The sequence below is a fragment of the Callithrix jacchus genome, chromosome 12 (genome assembly GCF_049354715.1).
Source record: "Callithrix jacchus isolate 240 chromosome 12, calJac240_pri, whole genome shotgun sequence".
Taxonomy (NCBI): Eukaryota; Metazoa; Chordata; class Mammalia; order Primates; family Cebidae; genus Callithrix; species Callithrix jacchus.
In genome coordinates, this window is record NC_133513.1 from 5,881,348 (window position 1) to 5,903,828 (window position 22,481).

The following is a 22,481-nucleotide window of genomic DNA, read 5'->3' on the forward strand; positions in this document are numbered from 1 at the left end:
CCCCAGGCGCCACCCTGCTCCTCACTCTGCTGCCCCGGACTCTGGATGCTCAGCTTCCTCACTGTATTGGCAGAAACCTGCTGCCTCCAGCTCAGGCCTATGCTGTCATAATGATCATTTTCCGCAAAACATGGCTGCTTTGGTTATTCTCCTACTCACATACATGACTGGTTCTTTATACTTTTATGAGTATAGCCTGCTCAAGGACCCAGACGCATTTCAACCCCAGCCCCTGGAGGCACCATCTCAGAAGACAGCACTGCAGCCTGCGTGCCCGTGGAGCCACAGCTCATCACTCACTCCTACCACAAGCCCTGTGGGCACAGGGCTGGGGTTGCTCAGCCTCAGTGCTTCTGCAGGGGAATGGCAGGCAAGAATGGTAAAAGGGCAGACAGAACGATGTTTCTACTTCAGCTTTTCATCCTCTACGTGGAATCCCAACACTATGGAAAAGCAGCACCGCTTAATAAGGTAATGCATAAACACCAGCCTACTTTTTTTGCGCGGCTGTGAGGGAGACGTTGACTGAGAGGCTGTGCCGTTAGTGCTACTCTCCTCTTCCTCTTTAACTTCTACTTTCACTTCAGGTTTCTTTTCATCCACTTCCATTGGTTCTGATTTCTGCTCTGCTGTATCTGTTTCTTCTTTAACTTGAGAAGCACCTTGCAAATCCTCCTCCATCATCTTGAGAAAAACATTACAGATAACATATGAATATCAAACACCTTTATGTTACCTCGGCTTCACTAAAAGGCTCTTACAAACCTAGGTAGGTTTGTTAAAACCTTTCACTAGTCAGAGTTGCATTTATGATACCTGTTCTCTTCCAGAAGAAGAAATAAAGCCCTGGGTATTCATTAAGTTGCTTCAGTACAGGGTCAATGCAATTACAGTCCTAAATTTAAAAGGTTGTTTTGAGATGGAGTCTGCTCTGTCATCCAGGCAGAAGTGCAGCGGCAACATCTCAGCTCACTGCAACCTCCACCTCCCGGATGCAAGCAATTCTCCTGCCTCAGCCTCCCGAGTAGCTGGGATTATAGGTGTGTGCCACCACACCTGGCTCATTTTTTATACTTTTGGTAGAGATAGGAGTTTTATCATGTTGGCCAGGCTGGTCTTGAACTCCTGACCTCAAGTGATCCACCCATCTTGGCCTCCCAAAATGCTGGGATTATAGGCACCAGCCACCATGCCCAGGCTAATTTAATAGTTTTTAAATGTAAAAGTGCTTTAAAAAATTGCACACACAGTTAGGTGCGGTGGCTCATGCCTGTAATCCCAGCACTTTGGGAGGCCAAGGCGGGCAAATCGTGAGGTCAAGAGATAGAGACCATCCTGGCCAACATGGTGAAACCCTGTCTCAACTAAAAATACAAAAATTGGCTGGGCGTGGTGGCGTGTGCCTGTAGTCCCAGCTACTCAGGAGGCTGAGGCAGAAGAATTGCTTGAACGCAGGAGGTAGAAGTTGCAGTGAGCCGAGATCACGCCACTGCACTCCAGCCTGGCGCCTGGTGACTGAGCAAGACTCTGTCTCAAAAAAAAAAAAAAAAAAAAATTGCACATACTCAGATTTTTCACAAACAGATACTTCTAATTTGAAAAAAAAAAATCTCCTTGAAAATTGGGCAGGGACCAAAAGTCCTTCTCAGAGGCAAGAAGTGTGGTATGGGACAGCAAGGAGCAGTGGGAACTGTGGCTAACTAGAGAGTCTGCCACAGCTGGTGCTCACGACCAGACTCCTGTCACACAGGAATGCAGGCACAATACTGAAAGCGTCTCATTTTCCAAGAAAAGCCAGAAATCTAGAGTTTTATTTGCAATTTCCTGATTTTTAAGATACTGTGTGGGCCAAACACATTTACAGGCTGGATCCAGCCCATGGTCTGCCAGTTTTCAGCTTCTGCCGTAAGTGAATTAGTAAATGATTTCATCCATCTTCTACAGTCTACCTCTGCAGAAACACAAATGAATGGGGAACATAAATAAAAAGTTGTTGGAGGACTCAAATATTGCAAATACAAGCCAGTATTCTTAATTTCTGGCAAAATAAACCCACCCCTTATATTTATTTTAATTTTTTGAGACAGACTTTTGCTCTTTCACCCAGGCTAAAGTGCAGTGGCGTGATCTTGGCTCACTGCAACATCTGCCTCCTGGGTTCAAGGGATTCCCCTGCCTCAGCCTCCCACGAAGCTGGGACTACAGGCGCACACCACTAGGCCCGGCTAATTTTTTGTATTTTTAGTACAGACGGGGTTTCACAGTGTTAGCCAGGATGGTCTCGATCTCCTGACTTCGTGATCTGCCCGTCTTGGCCTCCCAAAGTGCTGGAATTACAGGTGTGAGCCACCGTGCATGGCCATGCCACCCCTATATTTAAAAACGAAAAGCCAAGCTGTTTTAAATCTATTTCCTACACACTGAACCACGAACACACATTCAAACAAAATATTCTAACTAAAGTGAGGGACACCCATGGCACGCTCCCAGCCTTGCCCAAGAACACCTGGGTGACGTTACAACACAAAGCCATCAATGCATTCCTACAGAGTGGCACCCACCTCAGACCGGGGCTCCCCCTTGGATTCACCAGGATCGGGCTCAGTGTTCTCTGTGTGGGCCTCCACCTTCATTTCTAGCACAGGTACATCGGGTCCTGGCTGCTGGGAATTGGTTTCTGCACTGGCCACCGAGGACGGGGTAGGGACCCTGTTATCAATGCTGGCTGCTGCCTGGGAAAGCTGTGAAAAAACCAAAAGCACTGATTTCAGTAGGCAAGGCAACATAAATGATCTTCAATTATGCTGCTCATGAAACCTACAATTTCCCGTTACATTTCTCAGTACTGCTCCAGCAGGCATACTTCCGTGAAATAACCAAAGAACAGAGGTCAAAGTAGGAGTGAGTTCTAGAGGAAGGCACCAGGAGCCAGAAGCACAACTCACATCTTGTCACAAAGGCAGAGGTAACAGTAGAGCTTTGCAAACTTTGATATAAAATTATTTTCTCAAAGTTTTCTAGCTAAGTCATGAAAGCTCATATTTTGAAATTAATTCCCTTCAATATGGTGGTTAATGTGTATGGTAAAAGGTTGAATTATGAATGTCTAAGCATATCTGAACAGAGGGAAATCAAGTGCCTATCTAAAGACGAAGCATTCCCCAGCCTGTGTCTATAGTGGGAACACGAATGCTGGTGAAGTAAATGAACGTTATGAGAAGGAACCACTAAAAGAAATCTTAATTTGCAAATTTTTAATCAACAGAGTTTTTTTGAAATGGAGTCTCGCTTTTCACTAAGGTTGGAGTGCAGTGGCGGGACCTTAACTCACTGTAACCTGCGCCTCCGAGGCTCAAGTGATCTTCCCACCTATGCCTTCCAAGTGGCTGGGACTACAGGCACACAGCACCATCCTTGTCTAATTAAAAAAAAATTTTTTTTTTGGTGGAGATAAGGTCTCACTATGTTGCCCAGTCTGGTCTTGAACTCATGGGCTCAAGTGTTTGTCCCACCTTGACCTCCCAAAGTGCTGAAATTACAGGTGTGAACCACCATGCCTGGCCTGGCCATCAGACAATTTTTATGGGAAAATTACCTCCTAAGAGTCTCCGCCCAAAGACAGTAGACAGAGAGAGGCTTACCGGCGTGCCAGGAGGCTGGGCGTGCACAGGTGTTGGCTGCTGCTGCGATGACTGAGGGGTAGCCACAGACGGGGGCTGAGCTGGGGTTTGAGGCTGTGGGGTCACCTGGGACTGGGCTGCTGTTTGGACTGTAGGGGTGCTCTGGGTTTGGGTAGCACTGGGCACTGAGCCAGGAGTCGGGGTAGGAGTCTGCCCGGAAGACGACACAGGAGTTGATGGCTGAGTGGGAGCTGCTGGCTGGGGAGGAGTCATCCCAGGTGGTGTAGGGTGCTGGAGAGATGGCATGCCAGCAGCCGTGGAAGCAGGAGGTGGTGTCGGGTGCAACGGTGACTGTGTCACTGGAGGGCAGGGCAGCTGGCTGGCCTGAGGCCCCAACATGTTGAGAGGGTTAGGAAGAGCAGCACCAGGCACCTGTCCCTACCAGAAATGGACAGAGAACGTCAAAATTATTTCTCCCATTTGAAAATGTGACAAAACATTTGGAAAATTAAAGGTTATGAAATTTTGTTTGTTTGTTTGGAGACAAGAGTTTTACTCTTGTTCCCGAGGCTGGAGTGCAGTGGCACGACCTCGGCTCACTGCAACCTCCACCTCCTGGGTTCAAGTGATTTTCTTGTCTCAGCTCCCCAAGCTGCAGGGATTACAGGTGCCTGCCACCATGCCTGGCTAAGTTTTTTGTTTTTCGTAGAGATGGGGTTTCACCACGTTGGCCAGACTGGCCTCAAACTCCTGATCTCAAGTGATCCTCCTGCTTCCGTCTCCTGAAGCGCTGGGTTTACAGGTATAAGCCACCATGCCCGGCCAAATGTATGGCAATTTAATCATACTTTCTTGATGAGCTGTGTTGGTTTCTTGGGAGTATTCTGTTTGTGAAAATTCATCGAGCTATACATTTGCAATGTGCACTCCTCAATGAAGTGCACATTTCTCATAGTCTAATTTATATAATTAAAATAACCACTGAAACTTATGGCTTAAACAAGCACATCTACAGCAGTCCCCTCATATCCACTCGGATACATTCCAAGACCCCCAGGGGATGCCTGAAACCACATACAGTACCGAACCCAGTATTTACCATGTTTTTGGGATCTAACAACCAAGGTAGATACACAGTGACTAACAGTGTCTACAGCATGGAAATGCTGTACAAAGAAACGATCCATATCCCTGGTGGCAGAGTAGGACAGTGCGAGAATTCATCACATAACTCACAATGACATTCAATTTAAAACTTTTTTTTCCCTTTTTTTGAGATGGAGTCTCACTCTGCCACCCAGGCCAGAGAGCAATGGTGCAATCTTGGCTCACTGCAACCTCCACCTTACTGGTTCAAGCGATTCTTCTGCTTCAGTCTCCTCAGGAGCTGGGATCAAAGGCGTGATCCCAGGTATGGTAGCACCACGCCTGGCTAATTAATTTAAAACTTATCAGTGGTTTATTCCTACAATTTTCCATTTAATATTTTTGGACCATGGTTGACCGCAGGTAACTGAAACCTCAGAAAGTGAAATGGCACATCGGCGGTGGGGGGGCGCACTGTACACTGACCAGCCTGTAAGCTTCAAGTTCCGTAACATGTTCGCAATGTTCTTTAACGTTTTCCAAGCTTAGCTTTAGCAAAAGATTTTTTTTTAAGTTAGTTGCTTCTTCCAAACTCCTCTGGTGACCACCCACCTCAGCCTCCCAAAGTGCTGGGATCACAGGTGTGAGCGACCACACCCGGTGAATTTTTGTGTTTTCGGTAGAGATGGGGTTTCACGGTCTCTATCAAAGACACTTCAGATACTTCAAATGTGGAGACACTTCAGAATTATTTGCGGACCTTTTAAAAACGATTCTGAATCACTAATCTAGAGTAGGGGTTGGAGAACTCCCACCTGTGGGCCAAACACACAGAGCTGCTTGTTTCTTTCTTTTTTTTTAAAGACAGGTTTCACTATGTTGGTCAGGCTGGTCTTGAACTCCCGACCTCAGGTGATCCGCCCACCTCAGCCTCTCAGAATGCTGGGATTACAGGCGTGAGCCACCGCGCCCAGCCAAGAGCTGCTTGTTTTCTATAAATAAATTTTATTGGCACACGGTCACCTCATTTATGTACCACAGCAGCTTACGCACTACAAGAACAGAGGCAAATAATGAAAACCAAAACTGAATTGAATGGCTTGCAAAGCTGAGGATACCTGGCCTTTTGCAAGAAGTTTGCTGATCCCTGTTCTAGAGCAATGAGATGTTATGGAAAATTAAGAATAATTAGTGAGGAAATACATAATAATGACTTATTCAGCATTACTTCACATTAAAAACGGAAAACAAGGCCAGGTAAGGTAGCTCACACCTGTAATCCCAGCACTTTGGAAGGCTAAGGTGGGTGGATCACCTGAAGTCAGGAATTTGAGACCAGCATGGCCAACATACTAAAACCCTGGCTCTATTTAAAAAAAAAAAAAAAAATTAGCTGGGTATGGTGGCACACATCTGTAATCACAGCTACCTGAGAGGCTGAGGTGGGATAATTGCTTGAACCCAGGAGGCAGAGGTTACAGAGCCAAGATTGTGCCACTGCACTCCAGCCTGGGCAGCAGAGCAAGACCCTGTCTCAACACACACACACACACACCCCCAAGAATTTTATCTGTTGGGGAGGATTTGGTCTGTTTTAAATACATGTATATTTTGTATACAGTAGCAATCATATGCACTACAACAAAAGAGGAAATAAGGAACAAATAAATGGACAATTGTTTTCTTCAGCTCTAGATTGAAAAATTAAAAACATTCAACAAGAAGAGAACTATTGAAATGATTCTGTTAGCTTGACTTCACCTGGCAGTGGAGACAGGCCAAAAGATATGAAAGCCAAATCTCCAAGAGTGAATTCATGGGTCCTTCTCATTCCCTTTTAAAAATTCTAATGACTCAGGCCGGGCATGGTGGCTCACACGTGTAATCCCAGCACTTTGGGAGGCTGAGGCAGACAGATCACAGGGTCAGGAGTTTGAGACCAGCCTGACCAACATGGTGAAACCCTGTCTCTACTAAAAATATAAAACTTAGCCGGGCATGGTGGCATATGCCTATAGTCCCAGTTACTCAGGAGGCTGAGGTAGGACAATTGCTTGAACCTGGGAGGTGGAGGTTGCAGTGAGCTGAGACGGCACCACTGCACTCCAGCCTGGGCAATACAGCAAGACTCCGTCTCAAATAAAAATAAAATTCTCATGTCTCTCAGAGTCACGTTAAACTTAAAATCTGAAATACACAAACAAAAAATAAGAAGAAAACCCAAAGATCAAAACACAAAAGCCCACAAACCAAAAAAATCTAAATCCATTTCCGCTTCTGCATGTAGTTAACCCAGAGAGGATAAGAGAAATTCCATAAAAGGTAAGACCTACAGGACAAAGGAGAAAAAAATAAAGAGATACTGATACACAGAAGTGGAATGTGTGTTCTGGATGAAGGAAGACAGGCTTACGTCACAGAAAGCTGGGGCTACGTGAATATTGGTAGCCATGGTCCCAGTGGGGCACGGTACCTGTGACACGCCTGTCTGGGCTGGCGGCTGGCCCATCCCCACACTGTTCACACTCATCGCTCCGCTGGATGACGGGAACTGGTTTTGTGGCAGAAACTGGCTCTGAGCGGGCGCCTGGGCCATCATGTTGTTGGTGTGCGCACCCATCATGTTTGGAGGCTGAGGCATTCGGGAAGGAGAAATGGCCATCTACGAGACAACAAGCATCACCAGAGCTGTAGTTCAGAAGCCGACGGCCAGAGTTTTCAAAATGGATCAGAAAGACCCAAGGCCTCACAAAATCCCAGAGGATGCCAAGCACAGGGCTGAAATCCCGCCCTTCCTTGTGGGAAGAGACCACTACTTGCTAAGAACTTCTGGGCTTCTGGGTACTTTACACACTTTCTCAGGCAATCTCTCAAATAAGCCAGCTTCAAAATGTCCTCTGAAGAGAAATCAATAGCAGGCTATAACTTAAAGTTTAAGACATGCCTATGAGTTCTCTAAAGTGTTTAGAAAGCAGCCTCGGTAGAGCGAGCTCTCAGTCAACAGATGCTGACAATTCCCTGCTGGCCATATATCCCAGGCTGCAACTCCCACATTCTCACAAAGCCACACATTCCCATAAATTGGTTATTCCAATAAAATAACTAACAGTCAAATAATTCTCAGTGTAGTAATGAAGACTTTTCTAAAAAGGAGAGATGAAAGAAGGAAAGCATAACCCAAATTCAAAGGAACAGGAACCACAGGATTCTCAAGTGACAGGAATCCTGCTGCTTAGATAATGTTCCATGTGAGAGGGAGGGCTATCTGCAGCACAGCTAAAGGGAAGCACTTACCCCTGGCACTGAGCCCATGCTGTTGATCTGTACAGAGTGGTTCATTGGGGAGGCTGTACGAGGTCCCATGGGTGCTTGTGGCAACTGGACGTTCCCCAAAGACATGGGGTTAAATGAATTCATCCCTGTAAATGTACCCACAACAGTTCATTAGGAAAAGCACCCACAGGAAAACAGAATTACAGCTTGCTAAATAAACTCTAAGTAAAGTAAGATGGAACACACAGGCCACAGAAAACTGAATGGAAATCACCCAATTAATCAATGAACATGATGAAGGAACAGACTTCTCCACATCCAGGGAAAATGGCATCAATGTGGTGGTGGTGAGGGTGGCATGATGGGGTATGCTAGGCAAGGATGAGGATATGAAGGCATAAGGTTGGTTAAGACAGAACAAGAGTGTGAGACGTTAAACAAGGCTGAAGTAGAGCTGAGCCAGAAGGCAGCATACAGAACAAAGTATCACAGAAACAAATAGGGTGAGGAGGTGCCCTGAAGGAAGAGGACAGCTGCCCCACCCCAATCTTCAAGACGTTTCCTAAGACCAGGGCAAGATTCTGTGCACACCCAAACCTAATGCCTCAGAAGCAGCGGGTGTGCATCACCCTAGACTTCCTAGCTCCGTGCTGGGTTTACATTCATTGTTAGAATCTGTGCTAAGACTCCAAACATTGTTTTAATTTTGCAGGCACTTTAAGAATTATGAAGTGCCCAAGAGTCAACTATCCTCAATCCCGGCCTCCTGCAGGTTCCAGAAACACCGCATCACTAAAAGAGATTTCACAGCCAGTAAGTTTCTCCAGAGTGTGGTGTCTAGTTCCTTCCAATTTCCAACAATACCCTGTCAACTCTGAGATCTAAAGAAGCACCAGTTTCAAGTTCGTCTTGGGAGCAACACTAGAATGTGACAGAACCTTTTAGAGAATTTCCGGGAGTCGTTGCCTTAGCACTGCTGTAGCCATGAAAAGGCTCAAAGGATGACTCTCATGGAGCACTACCTTTAACGGTTACCTAGAAATACCACCCTCAAATAACCAAGTGCCGATATAGACCAGGAAGACTTTCCAGGGAGTATGTAATATAAGTTTCCCCTCCCTTGAGAATTTTATAAAAGAAAAGGAATTACTAAGAAACAGCACTTAAAAAAATCTGTATTTACCCAGATGTGCTGGCAGGGAGGTTGCTAAGTGCTTACCTAGAAAACAGCTATTCCAATATTCTGCTGCTCAACAGCAAGCTCATCACATCCCACAGCAGCAGCATCTTCCTATCCAGACTGAAGCCCTGGACCAATCCCTAACACAACAACCAGTCACTCTCCTAAGGCTCAATTTCTGACTCCTTCATTTCTTCTTCTTCTTTTTTTTTTTTTTTTTTTTGAGATACAGTCTCGCTCTGTCGCCCAGGCTGGAGTGCAGTGGTACGATCTTGGCTCACTGCAACTTCTGCCTCCTGGGTTTAAGCAATTCTCCTGCCTCAGCCTCTTGAGTAGCTGGGACTATAGGCACATGCTGCCATGTCCAGCTAATTTTTGTATTTTTAGTGGAGATGGGGTTTCACCATGTTGGCCAGGCTGGTCTCAAACTCCTGACCCTGTGACCTACCCACCTCGGCCTCCCAAAGTGCTGGAATTACAGGCATCAGCCACCGTGCCTAGCCTTTTCTTTTTTTGAGATGCTGTTTCACTTTTGTTGCCCAGGCTGGAGTACAGTGGTACAATCTTGACTCACTGCAGCCTCTGCCTTCCGAGTTCAAGTAATTCTCCTACCTCAGCCTCCTGAGTAGCTGGGATTACAGGCGTGCACCACCACACCTGGCTAATTTTTGTATTTTTAGTAGAGATGGGGTTTCACCATGTTGGTTAGACTGGTCTCAAACTCCTGACCTCAAGTCATCCTCCCGCCTCGGCCTCCCAGAGTGCTGGGATTACAGGCGTGAGCCACCGTGCCTGGCCAGACTCCTTGATTTCTTTCACCCTTCAAATCTAGTCCATCAAAACAAATCCCTGATAAGTTTTTTCTATAATATCAGCTATCCGCCATGTCTTTTCCAGGATCTAATATGAATAAAAGTTTAAAAATGATCTCTTCTTCCCTCCCTCCCCAAACTACTCTGCCAAAGCAAAGCTTCCTTCCTCAGAGTCTTCTGGATAATTATTTTACAATCTGGAAAAATATCCTCCCGCTTGGGTCTCAATGGTCAAGAGCCACAGGGTTTTCAAATGCTCCCTACCTCAAAAGAAAAATAGCTGTTTCAACCAACAAAAAAACCATAGGCTCCCTACTTAAAAACCTTTCAAGGTTGCTGAGACAGCTGCTGCCACCCCAACTTGGGGCAGGACCTGTGTGTACACACTCTCCAGAAGTTGACATCCAGCCAGGTGGGCTTAAGCCCTAGGACCAGAAGCAGCCCCTGCTGTCACCACCTCACCATCTGCAAGCGCTCCGTGGTGTAGGACTGGCTTGCATGCTTCTCCTTCTCAGCATTCAGAAGGACTTCCTCTGCGCATCTAGAGGGCTTCTTTTTCAGACTCTTCCTGAGTAATGTACCAAACCCACTCTACCATCCATTAAAAAAATAAAAAGCTAACTACTACTTCTGATCTCTTGGAAGATCTTTCCTACTATATCTCCAAACTCCACACTATAAACAGATGCACACTACCTGCAGAACTGAATTATGACCATCAGCAAAAAAGGAATGGAAAGAATAAAGGGTTAGAAAGAAATACACAGGGGAAGAGGAAAAAAAAAACCAGTAAAAGTTATAGCTGTTGAATGTTAATATGATTCACAGCAAATAGTTAATACCTTGAGAAACTTGCATGCGATTCACTGGAAGGGGTAGGGGTCCATCTATGGTGGCAAAAAAACAAAAACAAAACACCCTAGTTATTTAATATAATCCTTGATTCAGGAATAGGAATAGGAAATTTTTCTTTGAGATGGAGTCTTGCTCTGTTGCCTAGGCTGGAATGCAATGCTATGATCTCAGATCACAGCAACCTCTGCTTCCCACGTTCAAGTGATTCTTCTGCCTCAGCCTCCTGAGTAGCTGGGACTATAGGCATGCACCACCAGGCCCCAAGAATTTTTGTATTTTTTCTTTTTTTGAAACAGAGTTTTCACTCTTGTTATCCAGGCTGGAGTGCAACGGTGCGATCTCGGCTCACCACAACCTCCGCCTCCTGGGTTCAGGCAATTCTCCTGCCTCAGCCTCCTGAGTAGCTGGGATTACAGGCACACGCCACCATGCCCAGCTAATTTTTTTATATTTTTAGTAGAGACGGGGTTTCACCATGTTGACCAGGATGGTCTCGATCTCTTGACTTCGTGATCCACCCGCCTCGGCCTCCCAAAGTGCTGGGATTACCGGCATGAGCCACCGCACCCGGCGAATTTTTGTATTTTTTAGTAGAGATGGGGTTTCATCGTATTGGCCAGGCTCGTCTTGAACGCCTGACCTCGTGAACCACCCACCTCGGCCTCCCAAAGTGCTGGGATTATAGGCCACTGTGCCCAGCTGGGAATAAACAGAAAATTTCTTATTAGGACTTCAGACTTAAAAACAGCCAACAAGTCCAAAAACACTTGTGTTCCAATGCTGGTGCACCCTTTAAAGGGCCTTCCCAAGAGACAAACTCAGAGTCCCAACATGGCCTGAGGCAGGTGGTCAGGGCCACTGCCACATCAACAGCTTCTATAGGTCACATGTCAAAGACTAATCCTCTATTCTTAGAAATACACCCCAAACATGAAGGAAAACCAAGGAAACAGGCTAAGGATTGGCAGAAGGAAATGGAATGCTTACTTGGGGGTCTCACAGGTTGTGCCTGTGGAATCACAGGGGGCTGAGCCCCTGGGGCTGGTAGGGCTGGCTGGTTCCCCAAGATGCCTTGTTTATGTAGACGCGACCTCCGTTTTTCTTCTAGTTCTTTTTGTATCTTGTAGATTTTCTCTGCTAGTAAGTGATAATATTCATCCTAAAAAGCAATCATATTCAATATGAAGCCGTTAAAACTGTAAAAAGCAACAGAATGATCTGTGTTGTAGGTTCTAACTAATGAACTTCTTCACTGAGTACACTGGCAAAAGTATGCAAATACCTGATGCACCAGAAGCCCACGCTCCTGCTCAATTCCCAATGATTTTACAGGACATGTCAAATAGTAGGTACTAAATACATGTTCCATTTCACTCAAATCAACTTCTTGAATATTCACTGATGCTAGCAATAATACATCACCACCTAATATGAAAAATATATCCCATGGACATAATGTAAATTTATATACTCCATGTACCAATGTAGCTAACCAAGAGAGTTGTGCAGGAAATTTGTGTCTTATCTGGGAGGTCTCCTTGGCCCGTGGCCTCATGTCTCTCCCAACTACACAGATTCCACTGTTTCCAGATAACAACCAGACAAATGTAGTGCTGTCTAGTACAGATGCAGTAGAGGCGAGAGCACGGTGAGCAGCTACCTACCCTGCTGTTGGCAGACTCGTACATGTCCCCTTCCACTTTCTTAGCATAGGCTACCAGGTTTTCCATGCGGCGATCCTTTAGAGCTGCGGGATCTGGTGTTGGGAAGATGGCTTGGACTCTGAAAGGATAACACATCTATCAAACTACTTCCTTTTTTTCCCCTAGAGATAAGTCTTGCTCTGTCACGTAGGCTGGAGTGTAGTGACACGATCTCAGCTCACTGCAACTTAAGCCTTCTGGGTTTAAGCAATTCTCCTGCCTCAACCTCCCAACTAGCTGGGACTACAGGTGTGCACCATCACACCCAGCTAATTTCTTTTGTATTTTAGTAGAGACAGGGTTTTGTCGTGTTGTCCAGTGTGGCCCTGAACTCCTAAGCAAGGCAATCCGCCTGCCTCCGCCTCCCAAAAGTGCTAGGATTATAGGTGTGAACCACTATCAAATTATTTTCTTTCTTCTTTTTTTTTTTAAAAAAGGGGTCTCAGCCGGGCACGATGGCTTATGCTTGTAATCCCAGCACTTTGGGAGGTCAAGGCAGGCAAATCAACTGAGGTCAGGAGTTTGAGACCAGCCTGGCAACGTGGTGAAATCTTGTCTGTACTAAAAATACAAAAATTAGCTGGGCATGGTGGCGGGTGACTTTAATCCCAGCTACTTGGGAGGCTGAGGCAGGAGAATCACCTGAACCCAAGAGGCAGAAGTTATAGTGAGCTGAGATCACGCCATTGCACTCCAGCCCTGAATAACGGGAAGACAGGCCAGCTTAAAGACATGGGGTCTCACTCTGTTGCCCAGGTTGGAGTACAGTGGCATGATCATAGTTTACTGAAGCTTTGAACTCCTGGGCTCAAGTGATCCTTCCACCTCAGCCTCCCAAGTAAGCTGGGAGGTACAGGTGCACACCACCATGCCCAGCTAATTTTTAAGTTTTCTGTAGAGACAGAGTTTTACTGTGTTGCCCCGGCTGGCCTGAACCTGGGCTCCAGCAATCCTCTGACCCTGGGCTCCCAAAGCACTGGGATTACAGGTGGGGGCCACTGCACCTGGCCTGAAGCTACTTCCAGTGCCATCAGATGAGCACTACAAAATCAGAATTATCTATCTCTGGTGGCAATACAATGTGGAGAAAAACGCCAAGCCTCTCTTGCCTAGCATATCAATACATGAAAGAAGTAACTCCCTGGAGACAATCCAGACCTATCAACTATCTACACATCAAACCTATCAACATTTTGCTATTAGCAAGTATGTGCTGGGTCATTTCCAGAATAATACGATTTCAAAGCTCTGATTTCTAAACTACCTATTACTAAAAAAAAAATTCGATCAAAATAAGGAAGGGAAAAAACTCAAAGGGAATGTAAATCTGGTTCATTTAAAATAATTAGCTCAAGAAAGTTAGGCCTGGTATCACCACACTTCATACCACCCAGCACTTTGGGAGGCCAAGGTGAGAGGATTACTTGAGGCCAAGAGTTTGAGAGCACCCTGAGCAACATGGCAAGACTCCATCTCTTTCTCTTCAAACAAACAAACAAACAAACAAACAAACAAACAAACAAACAGGCAGGGCTCAGAGGCTCACGGCTGTAATACCAGCACTTTGGGATGCTGAGGCGGACACATGACTTGAGGTCAGGAGTTTGAGACCAGCCTGATCAACATGATGAACCCCTATCTCTACTAAAAATACAAAAACTAGCTGGGGGTGGTGGTGCATGCCTGTAATCCCAGCTACTTGGGAGGCTGAGGCAGGAGAATTACTTAAATCTGGGAGGCAGAGGTCGTAGAGAGCTGTTATCGTGCCACTGCACTTCAGTCTGGGTGACAAGAGCGAGACTCCATCTCCAAAAGAAAAAAAAAAAAAAAAAAGAAAAGTTAATTGTTAACTTTTTGTTATGTTAACTAACTGTAAGGTGAGAGTGACATGCCATCTATACTCTTAAGTTTATCTCATTCTGAGGGATCTCCACAACTAGAATCTGGAACTAGAAAATAAGATGAAGCTTTTGAGCTAACCCCAGCCCTCTCATGCAGCTCAAAGTGCAGAGGCACATAAGACCAAACTGCATCAAGGATCTTTGTCTCCATGACAGGGGCTGCAACTCAGTGCTCCTCAGCAGTACAGAGCCACCCATGCTCTCTTTGACAGCCCCACTCAGCAAGGACACAGAGTGTGGGAATCTCTGGCCTGCCCAGGGCTGCCAGAGTTCTACCCGCAGTGGGAGTGGCTCCCTAAATAAGCGAATGGCTCGTACAGCCTAGTAGGGTACTGTCATCTGGTAGCCAATGGGCAACACAGGAACAAAACCAGGTATCTATGAAACTGCAAACCTGTTACGTACAGTTTATGCACTAGATGGCTCCGCAGGTCCTGAGTGACATGTTCGTGCCAGCCTTTCCTTACACCAGTGCTGGAAGGAGGAGCTGCTGTTGGTATGGTACTGAGAGTTCCAATGCTACCAGAGTTGGAGCCATCGTTCATCAGGGGGCTAGGGAGGAAACAAGGACACTTCGTCCATCTACCGAAGGAACTGAAACACACTTAGTCTAATACGGTTCATTTACCACCATATGTGACTTTTAAAAATCTAAGTCAGGAGAGCCAAGTGATGTATGTACACAAAGTTAAACTACGTTTAATCTATTACCTGTTCTACATTTATAATTAAAGAAAAAAGAAAAACAGCATTCATCCCTCACCACCCCATTTAACTATTTTCTCTATCGCGCATTTAGAAAGAATCAGGTCTGTGCGGTTTCGGCCCACACTTCCGTAGGACTGCCACTCAGAACTGAAACACGATCTTACTTTGCAGCCCCCAGGGAAGTTGGAAGAGCGGATTCTGAAATCAAGTTTGGGGGCTGCTGATCTGTTGTTATTCCTCCTGCTGGAATCGTCATTGGGTTATTTCCTTTAAAGACAGAAAGAAAAGAAATCGATCAACTCTTAAAATTTTAATATATACTTCAAAGTGTTGATGACAGATAACCAACATGTCACCATATAAACAATCGGTGATTATTTAAATAAGCGATTCTGATCAGTTATAATAAGCACAAAGGCAGGAACCCCGAGTGTCATATTTCAATAATGGTAACCAACATGCACAAATAATCAGTAGACGCCTCCCCACTCTACTTTGTAACCAAAGTAAAACCACTAGGTTAGCTGGTATCTAGTGACCCATACGCAGCCTCCAACTTTCATTCTGCTTCATGAATCTCTCTCCTAAGTGACTCAGCTGCCCTGACACATGCCTCTATCATTACCCCCAATATGAGAAAATAAAATCATAGAAATTAAGCTCAGGAAAAAATATCGAGGTGAATTTGTCTACAATCTTCATACTAAAGTAAACGAAAGCTGAGATTCAAAAGGTTAACCCTGTCCCAAATTACACCATCAACAGGAGAGGAATTACATTAAGACTTTGGTCTCAGGATTCTAGTCTCCTGGCCAGTATTAATGAGATATTCATTAGGGCAGTTGTTTTCCAAAAAGCAACAAATAAAGTGACTTTAACTGGGCATATTTTAAGGTGTAATTTTTAAGAGTATAATACTTACTCTATTAGGAAAAGAACAAAACTAGAACAACTAGTTAACCAGACTTGACTTTACAAACATCACTACTTAGCTTAAGCCAAAATGTAAAGGGACTGTGTCCACTTAAAGTAAAATGTTAAAGAAACCATATGCAGAAATGACAAAAATCATGGTGATGTGTAAGCAAATGACCAAACGCTGGCAAATAATGGGCTGGGGTGACAAAGGAATATTGGTGTGTCCGGCAGCCTGAGCCAAGAACGTCCCCAGGACTCCTGTCTTTAACCTGCTGAAGTCCAGGCTGGCACTTCTAACTGCAGGGAAGACCCTAACCCAAATGTGTGAGAAACTGCCAGACACAAGTTCTCCATCAAATAAATGACAAGAGTCAGCAGGAGGGGTCCGCTCAGCATCTTGACGTGTGAGATCTGCATTCTGAGCCACATGGCACATTCTTTATGAAAACTGTCCAGACAGAAGTGGCACAGAATGCAACAAAAACATTGCTTTATTTGCAAATGCAAATAAAAAATTCTTTTTATAAGCATGTAACATTTTCCTTGCATCAGACACTTCAGCTTTTTCCTGTTAGATTTTTATTTCAATCATTGTAGTAAAAAACAAAACAAACAGAAAAGTGCCTTGGGTTCCATCACTCCATTCCCTTCAGTGCATTTGGACAAGTAGGAACGAGGTTGAGAGTTCTTTCACCTACCCAGGGGGTTGAGAGTCCTCATCTGCTGGTGGGTTTGAGGCTGTGCTGGTTGCTGGCCAGGAACCTGAGGCTGCAGCTGCGTCTGGGGCTGGTTCATGTAGGGGAGTCCGAGAGCAGCATAGGCTCGCTGCATGGAGCTGGGGTCTATGGGATTTGGGTTACTTAAAGAAGTGGCATTCTGTTGCCCTGTGCCAACAGAACCAATTGTGTTTTGAATCCCACTAGCCGGAGACCCCAGGATGGCTATAACAACAAAGAGACAGACAAACAAGAAAGGTTAGCAAAAGGAGGAAGCCCACAAATGGTTTAACAACTTCTGAGAAGCAAACACATTTTACCAAAAGACTACACGTGAATATCAGAAAGCCATGAAACAAGGCTAGGGAGAAAGGAGCTGTTTTGAAGGAAATTCTCATTTATTCCGCCTTGCAGTAAGAGAAGAACAAAAAGCTAAAGAAAAGTCAAGTTTCTATCTTAGCATGCAACAGATCATAAAATCTCACTTAAAAAAATTAGTATATCTTAAAATCTAGAGACTCCTTAAGAAGTCAGTTCCAGGGAGTGGCAAATGGATGACAAAGGAAACATCTGATTCTCTGGGGGCCAGCAGACACCTCTGAGATGAACAGAGGAGCACCCTCCTGCTGCTGATCCCAACCCTGTCCTTCACTGCTCACCTGCACAGGTAGAGAAGGAGCAGAGATGATACCTGGTCAGTCACTTTTGATTAATAAATCTATGCTGTGCTCTTCCAAATCACATAACTGGAATTCCTTGAAACTTACACAAACAATGACAGCATGAACACAACCTTTTGACGGGATTCCTATGCGGCAGAGCACCACGCTGAGCTCTCTGGCTACATGAAGCTAGTCAAGAAATACTGCACGTGACCGACTGATCTGTTTCAAATTAAGGATGGAGGAAAGCTTTGCAATTCCACATCAGTCTTGTTATCCAGGGGTCTCCTCAGTACTCATGATATTCAGGAGGTGGCTCTGCCTCACATGGCCATCATCAGCTTCTGCTACCTAGGCCCACTGCAGGAAGCTACGCCATCCAGTCAGCTAACCCCAGGAGACTAAAGGAAAAACTGGTGTCAACATAAGGAACTCCATCCCAAAGGGCTTCTGATGTCACAGAGAGACAAGTCCAAACTTGCATCAATTTGGGGATTGCAAGGTCAATAAATCTACCTACCTACCTATCCACCTGTTTGCCTGCCCACTCATCTGTCCCAACAACCCAAATGTTGTTGACTGAAATTTTATCATCTGGTAGAAGTTTTATATAACAGTACTGATTATTCTTCTTATTGTTTTTTTTTTGGAGACAGAGTCTTCATCTGTCGCCAGGTGCCAGGCTGGAGTGCAGTGGCACGATCTCAGCTCACTGCAACCTCCGCCTCCCAGGTTCAAGTAATTCTCCTGCCTCAGCCTCCTGAGTAGCCGGGACTACAGGCGCATGCCACCATGCCCAGCTAATTTTTGTATTTTTAGTAGAGACTAAAAATACAGAGTTTCACCATGGTGGCCAGGATGGTCTCGATCTCCTGACCTTGTGATTCGCCCGCCTCGGCCTCCCAGCGTGCTGGGGTTACAGGCTTGAGCCACCGCGCCCAGCCTGATTCTCATTTTTGAGTTCCTTTCTAACTGCCACAAATTTTAGAGTCATGTTAAAAAGAGCAGCTTATAGTGTTGCTACTATAAGACAACATTTTTGATATGTAAAACACAATCACAAAGCCTTTCTTTCAAATTCAGACCACCATGTATAACGGTAATATTCTCACATTCAACCATCAGTGCACACATAATAAACAACCCCAATACTTACCAGAGCAATTTAATTAAACTAAAATGTGTGAAAAAAAATTCCTCGTAATTACATATTCCATACTATTAACTTTTCTAATATGGATATTCAGATCAACTCATTAACACTCATTAGACACAATTACGCACACCAAGCACTCATTATCATAAATGAAAAGCAACTCCCAAGATGCACTTTATGACGAGTGTGTAGCTGAAGTCAGTCGTGCACAATACCTTTAAAAGTACTCTAATACTACGCCCCAAAACGTTACACACGTGTCCACCATACTTCTGAAACCGACATCCTATATTCTGAAGAAGCACTATGGTATAAAAATGAAAGTAATAGTGGTAGGATAGTTTATTTTGCTATAACCTTGTGATATAAGGAAGAACAGGACTACATGATATTTAACACACATGGTGATGAACTGTGGAGAGGAACTTAAAGAAACAAAGTATACAGCCTTCCATTTCCGAGTGAATGCTTGATTGACGTCTTCCTACATTTCCCTTTTCTCCACACTTCCCCAAGTGCCATCCATTTAGCTAAAATGCCCCACCTTACAGTGAATGCCCCTGCTAAGCTCACAGCCACTTACAGGGCAGCCAATGCCTCTTACTCACACAGGCCTCCCATCCAAGCTGCTGACATGGTCACTGCATTTTGTATTAAAAGCATTAATTTTCTAAATGTAAATATTATATTTTTATCTTAAAGGAAAATATATCTATGAGAAGTAAGCATTAAAACTCACCATTTCTAAAATTCAGAAGCAAGGGAAATAATCTGCAAACAAATAAAGAAGGTCTCTGCCATTTAAGTATGGCTGAATTTGAAGTTGAAATGATGCTGTTAGATGAAATGATACAATACTGAAGGGTAAGGGAGCTCAGGCATTCACTGTGGGGCTGATGGATGACTGAAAGGGGAGTCCTTATGTACCAGCAACCATCAACTGTACTGCAACCTCAAGGTGCTCCAAGTGCTCCATGGTGGTGCTCCCAATCCCTCTCTGAATTCCTACAGTGCCTCCTGTGTCCCTGCTTCTTCATTTACTCACTCACCCACATGACAGACTCAGTGAGTACACTCTGCCAGGCTCCCAGATATGATGTGTACATATGTTTCTGCATTCTCTGAGCCTAGAATCTGTTGGAAGGGACAACAGATTAATCTAATAATCACCTAACATAACCAAACTGCAGCTTGGAACCCTGGGGCAGAGAAAATCAGGCTCATCTCATCTTCCCTATGCATCCCTGAAAGGTGGGATTAAGGTGTCACTCAAGTTTTGCTCTTCACCGCCTGCCACCTGCCACATGGGCCATGTGACTTGCTGTGCAGAGTCCAGGGCATGTGCCAGGTATAGCGCAGCAGCCAGCATACCGTGGGCCCTCCCAGCACAGCCCATAAAGCACCTCAGAACTGAACAGAAATGCATAGAGAGCTACAGACAGCACTGCTCCATCTACCTGGCATTCCTAAGAATGAGGTTTCTATATTTATCCTTTCCACAATATTGCTGCCTACCTCTTCCAGTGTCTAGGCCATGTGCTCATTTGGCCATTTTTGCAACTTTTTTCCTCACTAGAGCATAAAGCTCTACCTTTTAGGAAGCCACAACACACCTGTAACACACTAACACACAGGCTGGATTCTTCTCCTGGGCCCATCAGGTGACACACCTGTCTCAGATATTTATCTCTTTAAAGCACCCCAACATCCCCCAGCCTCACCACCCCTTCTGATATAAGTTGAAGAAGAATCCTATGACCTATGAACAAAAGGCCAAGTTTTATAGCAGACACTCTTTCTGGGACTCACCTGCCATTCTTCACACACAAAGAATGTTCCACTAAGAGGCCAGGCGCAATGGCTCACGCCTATAATCCCAGCACTTTGGGAGGCCAAGGCAGGTGGATCAATTGACGTCAGAAGTTCAAGACCGGCCTAGCTATCTTGGTGAAACCCCATCTCTATCAAAAATACAAAAATTAGCTGGGTGTGGTAGTAAGCACCTGTAATCCCAGCTACTCGGGAGGTTGAGGCAGTAGAATGGCTTGCACCCGAGGCAGAGGTTGCAGTGAGCTGAGATTGTGCCACTCCACTCCAGCCTGGGTGACAGAAAGACTGAGTCTCAAAAAAAAAAAAAAAAAAAAAAAAAGTTCCACTAAGGTTAAGAGGTTACCTGTATAGTCTATGCTGCTGATGCAAAGTATTCAGTTACCCCGACAACTTCAGCCCTCAGTCATTCTCAATAAAACTGAACTCCATTTGGAAATTCAGTGAAAAATCAACAAGAATTAAGTGTGTAAGCATTGTCAGGATGTGGGGAGACACACCATGAAGCAAAGCAGTAGCTGCTAGAGCTGAATCTACAGCCACACGAGAGTGAGCCGCATGTCACCCAAGGCCGGCCAGAAACTGCTAGTGGGAGGCAAATGTATGAGGAGGGCCAGCTGTGGGGCTTGAGTCCGCCTGGTTTCGGTATACTTGGGGGGTCATGGAACCAGTTTCCTGATGATACCAAGAGACATTTAGATTTCTACTAAAAAAACAATGCTAGAATTTATTCAGGTGGCTCATAGCTGTAATTCCAGGACTTTGGGAAGCAGAGGTGGAGGAATCACCTGAGGTCAGGAGTTCCAGACCAGCTTGGCAAACATGGGGAAACCCTATCTCTATTAAAAATATAAAAATTAGCCAGGTGTGGTGGCGTGTGCCTGTAATCCCAGCTATTTGGGAGGCTGAAGCAGGAATCACTTGAACTAGGGAGGCAGATGTTGCAGGGAGCTGAGATCACGCCACTGCACTCTAGCCTAGGCAAGAGAGTAAGACTATGTCTCAAAAAAAAGAATTTACTCAGTCCTGCAGACATCTCTATAAAGTTGCTGGTGGTACCACCATACCTCACAGGTATTGTACGGACCAGGACCTACTTCCCACCTGGCACCTTCCTATGCACAGTGTGGGGGGGCATGACAATGAAGAGAGGTACTGAGGGGGACCCAGGCACCGCCAGGCTGGCGAGCCAGCCTCCTACTCCCATCAGATGGAGCCACAAGCCCTCAAGCAAAAGGCTTTCTTCAGAAGCCAAGTGACACTAGCTCAGCGACACTGCTCCTTGATAGCAAGGAGCAAAGCTGTTCAGATGTAACACATCACCAACGACCCTTTGGTGCTTAAGTCTGGGTCAATCAAGCCCGCCATTCTCTCTACAGCCTTCAGATTCTGCTCCCTACTGTTCCCCATCCCACCAGTTTGTCACAACAGGTGAAAATCTCTGAAGGGACCTCAAGTAGAACAAAGGGGCTGCTCCACACACACTCACAGGGCACCTGATGGGCAACTAAATGAGTGGCAGTTCGAAGGAGGGAGATCTTGACTCCATTTAATGAAAGGAGGTGTTTTTCAGTTTTGTTTTTGAGAAGGAATCTTGCTCTGTTGCCCAGGCTGGAGTGCAGTGGCAAGATCTCAGCTCACTGCAACCTTTGCCTCCTGGGTTCAAGCAATTCTCCTGCTTCAGCCTCCTGAGGAGCAGGGACTACAGGTGCCCACCACCATGCCCAGCTAATTGTTGGTATCTTAGTAGAGAAGGGGTTTCACTGTGTTGCCAGGCTAGTCTTGAACCTGAGCTCAGGCAATCTGCCCACCTTGGCCTCCCAAAGTGTTAGGATTACAGACATGAGCCACTGCATCTGGTCGAAAGGAGGTGTTTAAAACAATCTGTGGCACCTATAGATGGAACATGTTGCCAGGTCAAGCAGTGGGCACTGCACTCATGGAGATACCCGGCAGCAGCTGGGACCATGGCTGAAGCACCCAGGGCAGTGGGTGGAATAGGCTGGCTCTGGGGCTGACGGTGCAACCTTGCTTCAACAGTCCCTGTGGGACTCTGGGTTGGAA

The 22,481-nt window shown here is 45.5% G+C and overlaps 1 protein-coding gene across 8 annotated transcripts in view; it reads right to left on the reverse strand.

The window, feature by feature from the left end:
• Positions 1 to 22,481, reverse strand: part of CREBBP (CREB binding lysine acetyltransferase) — a 163,630-nt gene that overhangs the window by 44,165 nt on the left and 96,984 nt on the right. For 4 of the 8 annotated variants that reach the window (XM_035266789.3, XM_035266793.3, XM_035266791.3 and 1 more), the window contains 11 exons: positions 16,755 to 16,997; positions 15,303 to 15,405; positions 14,836 to 14,982; positions 12,491 to 12,608; positions 11,814 to 11,985; positions 10,814 to 10,858; positions 8,001 to 8,125; positions 7,180 to 7,368; positions 3,642 to 4,058; positions 2,562 to 2,741; positions 495 to 684 (listed from right to left, as the gene is read on the reverse strand). In XM_035266789.3, coding sequence (XP_035122680.1) covers positions 495 to 684; positions 2,562 to 2,741; positions 3,642 to 4,058; positions 7,180 to 7,368; positions 8,001 to 8,125; positions 10,814 to 10,858; positions 11,814 to 11,985; positions 12,491 to 12,608; positions 14,836 to 14,982; positions 15,303 to 15,405; positions 16,755 to 16,997 — 1,929 coding nt within the window. The remainder of the gene's footprint in view (positions 1 to 494; positions 685 to 2,561; positions 2,742 to 3,641; positions 4,059 to 7,179; positions 7,369 to 8,000; positions 8,126 to 10,813; positions 10,859 to 11,813; positions 11,986 to 12,490; positions 12,609 to 14,835; positions 14,983 to 15,302; positions 15,406 to 16,754; positions 16,998 to 22,481) is intronic. The other 4 variants (XM_078344542.1, XM_035266790.3, XM_035266788.3 and 1 more) reach the window with 2 other exon arrangements.